This window comes from Juglans regia, chromosome 1 (assembly GCF_001411555.2).
Source record: "Juglans regia cultivar Chandler chromosome 1, Walnut 2.0, whole genome shotgun sequence".
Classification (NCBI taxonomy): Eukaryota; Viridiplantae; Streptophyta; class Magnoliopsida; order Fagales; family Juglandaceae; genus Juglans; species Juglans regia.
In genome coordinates this window covers 21,440,662-21,455,577 of record NC_049901.1, presented here as the reverse complement: position 1 = coordinate 21,455,577, position 14,916 = coordinate 21,440,662, and the positions used below count along the sequence as shown (strand labels likewise).

At 38.4% G+C, this 14,916-nt stretch overlaps 1 protein-coding gene across 1 annotated transcript; it reads right to left on the bottom strand.

Annotated features, from left to right (window-relative positions):
* Window positions 1–3,147: 3,147 nt before the first annotated feature.
* On the bottom strand, window positions 3,148–7,422 carry LOC118348490 (probable leucine-rich repeat receptor-like protein kinase IMK3). Its single transcript, XM_035690299.1, has 2 exons — window positions 7,087–7,422; window positions 3,148–3,312 (listed from the first exon to the last, which is right to left on the bottom strand). The coding sequence occupies exons 1-2, from the start codon at window positions 7,420–7,422 to the stop codon at window positions 3,148–3,150; spliced, it is 501 nt and encodes a 166-aa protein (XP_035546192.1).
* Window positions 7,423–14,916: the final 7,494 nt, after the last annotated feature.

Here is a 14,916-nt window from a genome sequence, read left to right as displayed (position 1 = left end):
TTTTTTCTCGCCAGCTCGGCCATAAAGAGATTTCTGGGCCAAATTCCTCCTAATAAGGCTGCCAATGTGATATTTTCATCCTAATCGTAAGTCATCATGCATTTTTGTTAAAATGGGTGAGGCAAGCCCTCAAGCTATCATCCTCCCATTGTTTCACAATGAGTAGGTACACAAATGGTATTCTCCTTCTTCTACTCACCATGAATTGGGTCAAGAATTGCCTCCAACTCCTGAAAGAGTCTATAGATCCTAGTTGCAGTGGTCCAAACCACCCGCGTAGGCCTCCCTTTAGTGTCAGAGGAAATGCTCGGCACATGATTTTGCTGGGAAATCCGTGGAGCGTCATATGAGTTATGAATGTTTCTAAGTATTCAACAGGGTCCATGGACCCGTCATACATTTTAACCAAAGGGACTTTGAATTTTTGTGAGAGTGGTACTGCCATTATTTCCACACTATATGGTAAGTCCGTGCTGGTAAGCAGTTGATCCACCGATGAAGAGGAACCTATCTTCCGAGTCATTTCCTCATATTTATCCATGAGGCTCCCTAGATAGTAATGCATCTTCTTCTTCTCATCCTCATTGTTGAGGGCTTTGCCAGTGCTTTGTGATTCCGCCTTTGCCTCGACCTTATCAGCTTGACTCGGCACAACGTCTTCCCCTAACATACTTTCCTCCTCTTCAAGGCCTCATTCTCACGTTGGAGTGCTTCCAACTTTGCTGTCACTCTTTTTAGTTTGTCCTCCATCTTGGCTAATCTGCCCTCCATGTTCATGGAAGAGGCTTCTTAGTCTTTGGTTACTTGGGAGCACGTGGTTGCAAGCATGCAAAAAGCACGTTGAAATACGAAATATCCCATAGATGGTGCCAACCTACAACACAGGTGTGTTTCGCACTTCTGCGCACGCCTTATACAAACCTACAACACCAGAACCGAGAAAGGCTCGAAGGGTATTGGATCACCTCAAATGTTTAAGTCAGATGTATCGTTCGACTTATTTAAAGTATAAAAGTCAAATTCACTTACTTAACTAGTGCACATCCTCCCATGTATAGAGGTCGAGGGGGTGGTTGTTCTAGTCTTTGTACGAACTGAATTTCTTATTTGATCACCAATGATGTGTTTGAACTTACTTTGCTGATATGAGGATCCGTTGAGTCCCTTACTCACAGATAATGTATGGATTAGAAGTGGGTGGCCCATTCGACATTCGGGGCTTATCATGGGTTCGCTCTCTTGGGCCTATGCGCCTTTAAGTCATGTAGGTAGGCCTTGAGTTTCACTCCAGTGTACATGTAAAAAATTACAAGCATACAGAATGCTCGATATGCTTAATCGGCTAGATGTACTCGATCATGTTAAGGATAACATTGCACTTGCAGAGCTGCAATTATATGTAACTTAGTCTTTTTTTAGGCTTCATAATATATATCTATTCGGTGTGTGTCAAAATGGAACCAAGTCCTTGAATTCTAACTGGGTGTGTGTATTTTTGCACAAGTTCATGACTCGTGGTGGCCGAGATTTCATAATATGCATCCTGTGAAATGTCACTGTTGAAATTCCTTGTTCCCAACTGATTCTCTATGTGAAAATTCACATTCATCATGTTCCTCTTTTTCACACTACCCTATTCTTTGTTCCCTTTAGGGGTGGGCTGCGACTCCAACGGTGTCGAATGCCCACCTTTGACCTCCGAATCCAACTAGGGTCGGAGGCCAAAAGTTGCTTAGATTCCGACTCTGATTGGAATCAGAGTTCGACTCAGATTGGAGCTCCAATCAGAGTAGCTCCAATCTGAGTAGAAGTGGGCTTCCCAACAACTGGGCCCCAATTGCTCTACTCAAATTGGGCCTAGGCCCACAACCCAATATCCAAGGCCCAATATGAAATTCAGATTGGCCCATCCCTGTTTAAAAATATTCTTAATAAAATAAAATAATTTAAAAAATCTAAAATACTATGAAAAAAATTAAAAAACTAAAATTTAAATACAATGGCTAAATCAAACTAAAAATCAGAAACGAGAAATTTAAATTTAAATTTACAGCACCAAAATATTAATAATGTTATAGATTTAATTCAAATATGAAATAGCAACAATCCCCCGCATCAATCTTGATAGTCCATGCAATTGATCGATGACTCGATAGTGATTTTCAATTTTCCTACATGAAGTTTTAGATCAGATGCACTATCTTTTCTTTAGTCATTTAACTATAGACTTCTAAAGCATCAGCCAAGTGATATATGATATAAAATAGGACACAATATGAACTCACATTCACCTCTAACCTTGACGAGTTTTGCATTTTGGTAATTTTCAGAATTAAGTTTCTCACCAATAAAAGGGTCACATGGTGCGTCCATCTCAGTCATCCACAATTAGTTTGGGTTCACAACTCAGTCTATAAAATCATTTAAATAATAAATTAAATAATAAAATTATTAAAATTATGTAAAAAAAAATCATTTAAAATCATAAAGTTACTTCATTCAAGCCTATAGCTCTCGGCATCAACGGTATCTACTCCAATGGGTGTTGAACTTAATTAGTTATGTGTGCAAACGAGGGTCTCAACGGTGGTCAGAGACAATGACCTTCGATAAGCATCCAAGACACGACCTTCGGTGCTAAACGCCGACTTAGAGGCGTTCGTAGTGATAGGAATGGCTAGTACATCCCTAACTATTTGAGAAAGGATTGAAAAATTGCCAAAATTCACCTTCGACCAAGTTAATATCTGGAATATATCACTAGGTGTCTCAACATCTTTCATAAAGTAACACTCAACCTCAGACTTACACTGCATAATATTCCTCGATGATCGATTTTGATGATACCATCGTAGTCACAATAAATCTGGACTTTGTGCATGTGTGTCATCCCAAGAAGATGTCGAACCAGTTAGGCGTGAGGAGCTACCACATTCAATTGAAGACTGACCACTGTTGTTGTAATAACTATATAAATCATCAATATCACATTTAAGCAATTTAATAAACTGATCAACGTCCTTATCACTGAGGACGTCCCTAATCTAATTTTCTATAATCACCAACTTATATCGAAGGTCAAGGATCGCAATCACAAATAATAATCTATTTATTTCTGGCTAGTGGCGACAAACATTTCCCTCATCACTACCTTCTCCTTGGCATGGGAAATCGTGGCTCTAAAGTATGCACAAATTTGTAGAAGCATGCCTTGTCAACCGTGGTAAAAGGCATCTCATTAGTGATGATTATCTCTGCAAGAACATCCCTTAACATCTTCTTACTGTACTGAGGGATTGATAGTTTCTTAATCTGCATGTCATCAGTGGTCATAGAAGTCTCGTAATCAGTGATTAATACTGACATGCCTTGCTTCTTCGAATGACACCCACATGGTTGCCCACAATAATGGCATCGAGCCTAAGGGTTCTCACAATCACCGCAAATTTTGGTGAAAGGTTCACATGTCCACGACCTTTTTTTACTAGGTCGTGCTGGTAGATCGGCCTCAACATTCATCAACTCCTCCTCCTCATTAAGCATATGAACGTCTTCTAGATCTATTGGGACTCGACTACTTGCACAGGAGGTAGCTGCTCTAGATGGGGGTCTACGGCCCGAAGTACCTATCGGTGACGCCAACAGCTATGCGTCATCCTCTTGTGGAGAATCGTAGCAAATCGTGTAGCATCCATAGTTTGAACAAATAATCTGAAATATTTAACAAACAACCGTTATTTAACATGTTATGAAAATTATCTACAAATTGGAAACACATTGGAAAGGAAAAGCATATGTGTCTATTCGTGTTTGTGATTTTAAAATTAAATCAAACAAAAAAAAATGAACATTTGTCCGAGCCATACTTGAGAGAACAATCTGTGTGATGTTCGCTCAAGCCACACTCGGGCGAAAGCTCGATCAAACAATCTGTGTGACATTTACTCGAGCGACACTTCAACGAACGTCACCTGGAATACAAATATCCTATTTTTTCAAAACCTAAATCCCTCGATTCCTAAATTTAACAGCCCAACAAGCGAAATCATTAAAATGCAAACAACAAATCATTGAGAAGAATAACAAATCAAACACATTTCAAAAATTTGAAACCACAATGTTTAAATACAATGATTTTGGAACCCTAAAATTGTACAAAAAAAACTGAGTGGCCGAGTGGCTTACAATTTATGATGAACTTCAGAAGTGGCTCGCAGTGGCCTCAGGTGACGGCAGACGGTGGGGAACTAGGGGAGGTGAAGCACAGTGTGAAGACAAAGGGAACTGGGGAACTATTGTGCAAAAGTGGGGGGAGGGGGGGCGGAGGAGGGGGTCCTGCATTTTGGACCCGTTTGAGCAAAACGATGTTGTTCCTCTTAAAGTGGAATGACATCGTTTTGATGCATTGTTTTTTAAAAAATAAATATCGGAGTTTGGAGTTCGGACTTCAGAGCCCACGTGGGCTCTGACTCCGACTAGGGGAGTCGGAGTCACTCCGAATTTTGCAAACTCATCCGTAAGAGTCGGAGCCTTGTCAAAAGTCGGCCGAAGTTGGAAAAACAGAAATTTTGCCCACCTCTTGCTCCGTTTTAACTCATTGAAGCATCCAAGACACTTTTTTTGTACTTTTTATGACAACTTTGTTTCGCTCCCAACCTTTTCTTTTAAGCTTGTATTGGGATATTTAAACATGGTTCAACTGAACAAAAGAAGCATCAGACATCCTCCGACATCATCACTAGTAACCATGTTAGATAAACTCAAATTAGATTCACAACTTAATCAGCTTTGTCGACATGAGTGCCCTAAGATGATTAACATTGAAATTCAGTCGAGCTGAATCAAGTAATGCATGTTCGAGCTTAGCTTGATTAACATTTATAGTGATTTCAGTTCAGCTTGAGCTTGATTTGAGTTCAAAGTCTTCTGTTGGAATTTGGCTTGATTGATATTTAACTAATATACTTGAGTCAATTTATTTCTTAGGAAAAATTAATAGACTTATATGGACTAAAATTAGTAATTAAAACATCTTTACCCAAAAAGGAATTAAATATTCATCATGGAACTAGAACTTGAGTATTTAGAATTATTATTAGGTATAAATTACACACCAAAATTTAAATATTCAAAACATTCAAAACATTTAAGTTTTGATAATAAATACTGCCTTAATAAATTTTGACAATAAAACTATAAAAAGAAAATAGCCTAGAGAAGAATTATTTAAATACCAAGAAAACCATTTTCCTCAATTAAAATATTGTTATGGGTTACTAGTCGTACAAACTTTACTTCAGATCAAATGAAAAATAAAGAGGCGTCAGGTCAAATATGAATCTTTTGTAACGAATTTCGTCGTATCAATTGTGCATATCCTTCACGAAGCATCATTATCTTTATGTTTTATTGAGCCACGTCGTCATTTTAATTTATTTTTCATTTTACTTTATTGACAGATCTCAACAGTTTACATGCTAAAATACCTTTTCATGTATTGTCTTTAGTATCATAATAAACTAATTTATTTTTTTACATTAAAATTGAAGATGAAAACTTTCTTCCATTTATGGTTAATAATTAAATAGAGGAAAAAAAGATTTTCATCTTAATAGTAAGTGATTTTTTGATTACTTGTTTCTTCGACTTTCCTATACTCAGTGGCGGAACCAGAAATTTGTTATAGGGGGGGCCGAGCAAAGCTAAAATTATAATAAAATATTTTTTATTCTATTTTTGAGTCAAAATAATTTATAAGATCAAAATAATTTTGTAGAGGAGGTTAAGATAACATTTTAGAGAAAAAACCAACACAATATGAGATAATATAATCCTATTAAATCATAAAAAGACTAATATAAATTATTTTTTTTTCAAACTTTGGGAGGGGCCTGCCCTGCCACTGCCTATACTTCACTCTTAGACTCCATAAGAGCCCACTAAAACCTTAACTTATTTAAAATATAAGTTTGAAATGAACTATATTGAAAAAATAAAAATTTTTCTTGGCCTACAAATTGAGTGGTTTCCAAATGGACTTCTCGTCCATTAGTCAAAAAAAAAAAAAAATTAAAGCAAGACAAAGCTTATCCATTGAGTATCCAATGGTTGTCCGATCACTTAGTATGAAAAATGACCTCTTTTACCCTCAAATTGATGACAAATAAGTTCTTGATCCTAAATATCATATCTAAGTGAAATTAGTGTTTTCGTGTATCTTGAAAATTGCATAAGACAAGATCATATTCCATTTTCAGTTAACTTACTAATAAGATACAATTCTGCACCAATTTGAAGGGATTGGAATTGGGTCAAGCATACTCTATGCTACATTCGTGCAACAACCAACATGGGATTATTCTATCCAAAATGATCGAATCCTGAATTAATTGATTATGCAGACTCTGGTTATCTTTTCGATATATATATATAAAGGAATATCACAAACATTTGTGGTGGTACTATTATTTCATAGAAATCTGTAAAGCAAACATTAGTTGCAACTTCTTTCAACCACTCAGAGATTATTGATAATCATAAAGCAAGCTGGGAATACATTTGGTTAAGATCAATAATTCAACGCATTCGAGAAAAATGGGATTTATCCACAATCAAAGATAGTCCAACAACATTATATAAAGGGAGACGCTTGGGGCTGGTTGGGTATCATACCCATTTTTACATTGGCGAATGAGGTGCCGCCATGTATGGGTTTCAACAAAGTAGAGAATAGACCTGCATGCACCTGCTCACGTTTTTTGTATTCTCATTTTTTTGTGCCCGACGCTTCCACCCTTCTGTGTGTGTGAGAGAGAGAAATAAAGCACTGTCTTCCCCTCCCCCACCCCGTCGACCTGCTCCACCCTTCGGTTCACGGTATTATCACTTTCGTCCCTTCAAAAACACCTTTTCTCCCTCCCTCTCCTCCGATTGTTGGCCCCTCAACCAAATATGAGATTTATTTTTTCCTTTCTTCTTTGTTGGAAAATGTATTTTCCTTGCATAAACAGTCTCAATAATTTTTTGACTTAATTTCTCTATGATGAATATTTTAATTTAAAATTCAAACATTTTGAACAGACCCACCTCTGGAGTTGGGTTCTCATTGATAGGCTCTATCCCTGAAATTAGTTCAAGTAAGATCACCCCAAGGCTGTATATATCAGTCTCTTTGCTCGCATCTTTCACTTTGATAAGCTCTAGAGCCTTGTAACTCTCAGCTGCTTCAAGCATTTCTTGGCTAGCAGTAGCATACAACAGAAGATGAGGGCTGAAGTCAGAGATGTAAGGATGGTAATTACGATCCAAAAGTATGTTTTTTGACTTGAGGTTACCATGGATTGTGTGCTTCTGAAATCCTATATGGAGATTTTCATGAAATAGAGATATTAAATGCTTTAAGTGTTTGGGTTTAGGGCACATCGCATCTCAATGCCCAAATATGCGGGTGATGATTATGCATGACAAGGGAGAGGTGATGACTGAGAGTGAGGGCGATAGTGAGGAGATGCCCCGGTTGGTTGATACTAGTGATGATGATGAAATGGAGTACCCCGTGACAGGTGAATCTCTTGTTGCCAGACGTGCTCTGAATACACAAATGTGGATAGCACTATTTTAATTGAGAAATTGAATTTGCCTACCTTGAAACACTCTAGACCATACAAGTTGCAATGGTTGAATGATTGTGGGGAGGTTAGGGTAAATAGGCAAGTTTTAATTTCTTTTTTAATTGGGAAATACATGGATGAAGTGCTTTGTGATGTAGTGCCTATGCGTGCTGGCCATATTTTGTTGGGAAGACCATGGCAGTATGATAGGAAAGTGATTCTTGACAGGTTCAAGAATAAGTATACTTTGGTAAAATACAATAAGACCATTACTCTTGTTCCATTGACTCGAAGACAAGTGCATGAAGATCAAGTGAAATTGAAAAGAGAGAATGAGTTGAAAAACAATTGTGAGGCCAAGAGTTCAAAAAAAGAAGATGAAAAAGAGAGTGAAAGAAAAAAAAAGAGTGAAAAGAAAAAGGGAGTGAAAGAAGAAAAGAGGATGAAAAGAAAAAAGAGAGTGAAAAGAAAAGAGAGAGTGAAAAAAATGAGAGAAAAACTAAGAGAAAATTGAGTTTTTATACTAAGGCAAATTTTACTACTAACGAACTTGACAAACCATTGCCTAGTGTTGTTGTCTCTTTGTTGCATGGATATGAGGTCATGATTCCTAGTGGTGTATTTAGTGGATTGCCACCTATTAGAGAGATATAGAGCATTACATTGATTTTGTGCCGGGTGCGACAATTCCTACTCGATCTTTTTTTGACGAACATGAGTCCTTGAAATACTTGAAGGGACAACATAAGTTGAATAGAATGCATGCCAAGTGGGAGGAATTCATTGACACCTTTCCTCCTGTAATCAAATACACACAAGGTAAGGGAAATTTTGTTGTTAATGCTTTAGCAAAAAGGTTTGTCCTTGTCTTCATTTTAGATGCAAAGTTATTGAGATTTGCATATGATAAGGAATTGCATGCTAATGATGATAACTCTTCTAGTGTGTATGGAGCGTGTGAGAATGCATCGTTTTGTAAGTGCTATAGACTAGATTGGTATTTGTTTAAAGATAATAAACTTTGTGAGCCTACTAGTTTTATGCGTGAGATGCTAGTGCATGGATGTGGTTTGTTGGGTCATTATGGTGTAAAAAGGATTTTAAATGTGTGGCGTGACCATGGGTGGGAGTATTGCTTGCCATTCATTGAGTTTGCATATAATTGGAGTGGTCATTTTGGTGCAAGGAAGACTTTAAATGTGTTTCATAAACATTTGTGGGAGTATCATTTGTCATTCATTGACTTGTTGCATGAACGTTTGCGGAAGTATCATTTGCCTTTATTAGAGTTTGTATATAATAGGACCATGCATATTACTATTTCTTATTCTTCTTTTGAACTTGTTTATGATTTTAATCCACTTACTCATTTAGCTTTGATGCTTTTGCTTGTTGATGACAGAAGTAACTTGGACGGACTTTTCCAAATTCTTGAAAAAATTAATGAAAATTCATATCAAATAGATCTTCCATGTAAGTATCATATTTCTGCTACTTTCAATGTCTCTGATATTTTTTCCATTGATCCAGGTGGAGATTCGAGATCGAATCCTTTTGAGGAGAGGGGGAATGATGGACACCAAGGTGGACCAAGTTTAAAAGATCCTTTGCAAGTTTTAGATGGGGCAATCATAAGATCAAGAGTTAAGAACTGCAAGGACGCAATGCAAGGATTGGCACAATCCACTTGGGACGAGTCTAGCAAGAGCCGAATATTCAAGATGGGATTGAGAGAAGGAGATCCAGTGATTATCCACGTGATACAAGCTATGGAAGAGTGCAACATAAACTAGGGCCTATTATTATGTTTATGTGATTGATGGCCATGGACTTGTTTATTTCATTAAATGGGTTTATTTTATTAGTTATAGGAATTAGTCTAGAATAATTGGGCTTGAGGATGCTTGGCCCACATATGTTTTATTTTGGAAGAAAGAGTTTTATTTTGGCTAGGGTTTTAATTAAGTTTTGGTTTAAATACTCTTTGTAGCCTCATTTTATGAAATTTTATGAATTTGATAAATTTATTCGTTGTGAGTTGAGTTTATCTCCTCTTGATTTTGAATGAACTTTTGAACTTATCAAAGGCAAATCACAACTTTTGTGGCGTTCTTCCTTATAATTTAGGTTGATGAGATAGGTTCTTCAACGAGTATAGATTTTCATATAATCTAGGTTCTTGAAACGAGTTCTTCAACGGATCTAAATTTTTTATTGGCTTGATTTTGGCTTTCTTGGGTGAGTTTTCAAATTGATTGTGGGTTCAAGGAATTTCATTCCCACGGATTCATATCAGTACTAGTCATTCATATCGCTACGGTTGCCTCTGAGTTGGCGTTTAGCACTAAAGGTCGTGTCTTGGATGTGTATTGGAGTTCATTGTCTCCAACCACCGTCAAGATCCTCGTTTGCACACAGAACTAGTTAAGTTCAACGCCCATTGGAGTAGATATCGTTGATATCAATATCTATAGGCTTGAATCAGGTAACTTTATGATTTTAAATGAATTTTTACATAATTTTAATAATTTTATTATTTAATATATAATTTATATGATTTTGTAGACCTAACTGTGAACTCAGACTAATTATGGATGACTGAGATGAATGCACAGTGTGACCCCTTTATTGGTGAGAAACTCAATTTTGAAAGTTACCATCATGCAAAACTCGTCAGAGTTAGAGGTAGAGGTGATGGTTTAGAAGTCTGAAGTTAAATGATTAATGAAAATATAGTGCATCTGATCTAAAACTTCATGCAGGAAAATTGGTAATCACTATCGAGTCATCGACTCAAATACATGGACTGTCAAGACTGATGTGGGGGATTGTTGCTATTTCATATTTGAATGAAATCTATGACATTATTAATATTTGGTGTTGTAAATTTAAATTTATTGCAATTTGTAGTTTTAAATTTAAATTTATCACTTCAGATTTTTAGTTTGATTTAGTCACTATATTTAATTTTAGCTTTTTAACTTCTTTTTTTTAATAGTATTTTTAATTTTTTACATTATTTTATTTGTAAAAAAATATTTTTAAACATGGGTGGGTCAATCTGAGTCGAACTCTGACTCCAATTGGAGTCGGAGTCTGAGCAGCTTTTGGCCCTTGACCGAAGTAGAATTCAGAGGTTGGAGATGGGCATTCTGACTTCGTTGGAGTCAGAGCCCCCCTAAAGGGAACAAAGAAGGGGCAGTGTAAACAAGAGGAATATGATGAATTTGAACTTTCGCATAGAGAATCCGTTGGGATGGAGGAATGTCAACTGAGTGACATTTTGCAGGATGCATATTATTAAATCTCAGCTACCACGAGTCATGAACTTGTGCAAAAATACACACAACCAGTTAAGATTCAAGGACTTGGTTCCATTTTGACACACACTGAAGATATATATATATATATATATATATATATATTATGAAGCTAAAAAAAAACTCAATTACATATAATTGCAGCTCTGCAAGTGCAATGTTATCCCTAACACGATCGAGTACATCTTGCCGATTAAGCATATCGAGCATTTTGTATGCTCGTATTTTTTTACTTGTATATTGGAGAGGCCAAAATCTCCAGTCAAACTCAAGGCCCACAAGCCCAAGAGAGCAAACCCATGATAAGCCTCGAACCTCGTATGGGCCACCCACTCCGAATCCATATATTATTTGCAGGTAAGGGACTCAACGGATCCTCATATCAGTGGAGTAAATTCAAACACATCCTTGGTGATCAAATAAGAAATTAGGTTGGTGCAAACACTAGAACAACCGCCCCCCCCCCCACCCTGGGGGGGATCTCTATATATGGGAAGATGAGCACCAGTTAAGTAAGTGAATTTGACTTCTGTACTTTATATAAGTTGAACGATACATTTGACTTAGTTATTTGAGGTGTTCCAATACCCTTCAAGCCTTTCTCGGCTCTAGTGTTGTAGGTTTGTATAAGGTGTGCGCAGGAGTGCGAAACATGTCTGTAATAGTTGGCGCCATCTGTTGGATATTTTGTATCTCAACGTGCTTTTTGCATGCTTGCAACCACATGCTCCCAAGCAACCAGAGACTAGGAAGTTACTTCCTTGAACATGGAGGGCAGATTAGCCAAGATGGAGGAGAAACTAAAAAGAGTGACAGCAAAGTTGGAAGCACTCCAACTTGAGAATAAGGCCCTGAAGTGGAGGAACGTCATGTCAGGGGAAGACGCTATGCTGAGTCAAGCTGATAAGGTAGAGGTGAAGGTGGAATCACAAAGCACGGGCAAAGCCCTCAACAATGAGGATGAGAAGAAGAAGAAGCATTACGACCTACGAAGCCTCATGGATAAATATGAGGAAATGGTTCGGAAGATAGGTGCCTCTTCATCGATGGATCAACTGCTTAGCAGCACGGACTTACCATACAGCGCAGAAATAATGGCAGTACCCCTCTTGCAAAAATTCGAAGTCTAATTGGTTAAAATGTATGATGGGTCCAAGGACCCTGTTGAATACTTAGAAACATTCATAACTCATATGACGCTCCATGGATTTCCCTGCAAAATCGTGTGCCGAGCATTTCCTCTAACACTAAGGGAGTCGCGCACGAGTGGTTTGGAGCACTGCAACCAGGATCTATAGACATTTTCGAGGAGTTGGAGGCAATTCTTGACCCAATTCATGGCAAGTAAAAGAGTGAGAATACCATTTGCGTACCTGCTCATTGTGAAATAATGAGAGGATGATAGCTTGAGGGCTTGCCTCACCCTTTTTAACAAAAAAGGCATGATGACTTACAATCAAAATGAAAAGATTACGTTGGCAACCTTATTACGAGGAATCTAGCCCAAAAATCCCTTTATGGCCAAGCAGGCGACAAAAAATTCCACCACTCTACAAGAATTCATGGACAGGGCCAACGATTTAGTCAATGCGAAAGTTACACTATGGGTATTAACTGCATCGAAAAAATCAAAGATGGGGCAGCCGGAAGATCGATCTAGGAAAGGGGGTCAAGAGACTGAGAAAAGGACTCAAGGATAAAGAAAAACCACATGAGAGCCGTCAAGAAATAGGTCCCACAATGAGGATGACGAGCTCCAATTCTAAATATTCTAACATGAATGTCAAGGAGAAGGTGAGTGAACCTCTCCAGGATGGCGACCGCGTACCGTAGTACCAAAATTTCTGCACCTATCACAGTGTAGGGGGACATCAGGTGGAGGATTGCTACACCCTAAAAAGAAGAATTGAGGAAATGCAAGGCAACAACGAGCTCGAGCACTTAGTCACCTTAAATACCACCCCCAAGAGACCCAAATGAAGAAAAGAGAGGATCGGGAACTAAGACCCCGAGAAGTAGAAAAACCCCTAGAGAGCACCACGACCTAGTTCCTAGAAGAATTGTGGATCGGACTATACATGCCAAGCCAAGTATGTGAAAATTTTCAACATCAGGAGACTGGAAAAGCAGCCGAAGTCACAACCAACGATGACAATATCCTTCAGTGATGACGAATGCAAAGGGGTAGTCTACCAGCACGATGACGCGTTGGTAGTAACCATGTTGGTGGCTAATTGCAGCATGTGAAGGATACTTACCGACAACGGCAGTTCAGATGACGTCCACTTTTGGTATTTGTTCATAAAGATGGGGATAAGCCAAAGCAGATTATGCTCAGCGTCCACCCCTTTTCAGGAGAGCCAGTGCAACCTACAGGCTCGATCACCTTACTGGTGTTAACCGGGTTTGATCCCTACACAATCACAACGATGATAGATTTTTTAATGGTTAAAACCCGATCATCATACAACGCCATCATTGGGCGACAAATATTGAACGTTCTTAGGTCGATTACCTCTACTTACCACCTAAAAGTGAAATTTTCCATAGAAGCAAGGATAGGGAAAGTTCACACAGAGCAAGTGCTCGCCCAAGAATGTTACATATAGGAACTCAAAGACGGAGAGAATCAGGTTAGAATGGTCAAGTCTTTGGCAGTAAACGGCCCTTTTCCACCTCCTCCACCCAAGATAATGGTGCACGAAGTAATAAAAAGTGATGAAAAAGCCACAACAAGGATCAAAACTAGAATGAAAGGCAAAGAAAGGCGACGATTGAGGTAGCTCCTCGCCGAACACCGGGATATCTTCACCTGGAGCCACGAGGACATGCTAGGAATAGATGAAAAATTTATAAGACACTGGTTGACTGTCAACCCGAATGTACGGCCAATTAAGCAAAGAAAAGGGAGCTTTAGTACCGAGAAGTACGCAACTATTCTAGAGGAGGTTGACCGACGCTTAGCATCTGGATTCATAAGAGAAACCCACTACCCTGAATGGCTCTTGAACATAGTACTCTTGAAGAAGCCAAATGGGAGGTGGAGAATGGGTCGATTTTACCCATCTCAACAAAACCTATCCAAAGGATCGCTTTCCCCTACCCCGAATAGAGTATCTGAGGGAAGCTTTTAGAGTGTTGCGACAATACAAAATGAAACTCAGCCTGACGAAATGCGCATTCGGATTATAATTGGGAAAGTTCTTGGACCTCATGGTATCAGAACGAGGTATTGAAGCCAATCCTAAGAAAGTGTAGGTGATTATTGGGATGGAGCCACAAAGGAACCTAATTTAAGTGAAGAAGCTAACCGGGAAAATAGTGGCGCTCAATGGATTTGACTGCCAGATGCCTATCGTTCTTTCGAGTTGTAAGGAAGGTACAAAGCTGGGAGGACAAGTGCGAAAAAAATGCTTGCACAACTTAAGGAATATTTGAAACATTCCACTATTAAGCCAAATCAAGTAGGGAGAGGCCCTGCTCATATATTTGTCGGTCACACTGGATGTCGTATCCACCGCCCTAATACATGAGGAGGGAGGCTTACAGAGGCTAGTATACTCTATAAGCTGAGCTTTGGGAGGAGTTGAGACACAATACCCCAAAGTGGAAATGATAGCATTCGCATTAGTAATAGCCACCCGCTGACTACAACCTTACTTCTAGGCACACCCCATAAAGGTAGTGACAACATAACTCCTATAGAAGATTCTGGAGTGGCCAAACACTTCGGGCCAACTAGTAAAGTAGTCAATTGAACTAAGCGAGTTCAATATTGACTATATTCCTCGGAAACCATGGCAAGTGTGCTTCGATATTGACTATATTCCTTGGAAACCTTGCTAATTTTGTAGATGAATTCTCCAATTTTCCTAAAGAAATGTCGGAGTCTCCTGTGGGGAAACCATGGTAAGTGTGCTTCGATGGCTTGTCATGTAGAATAGGAGGGGGAGTAGGGGTGTATGTAGTTTCGGAATATAATATTG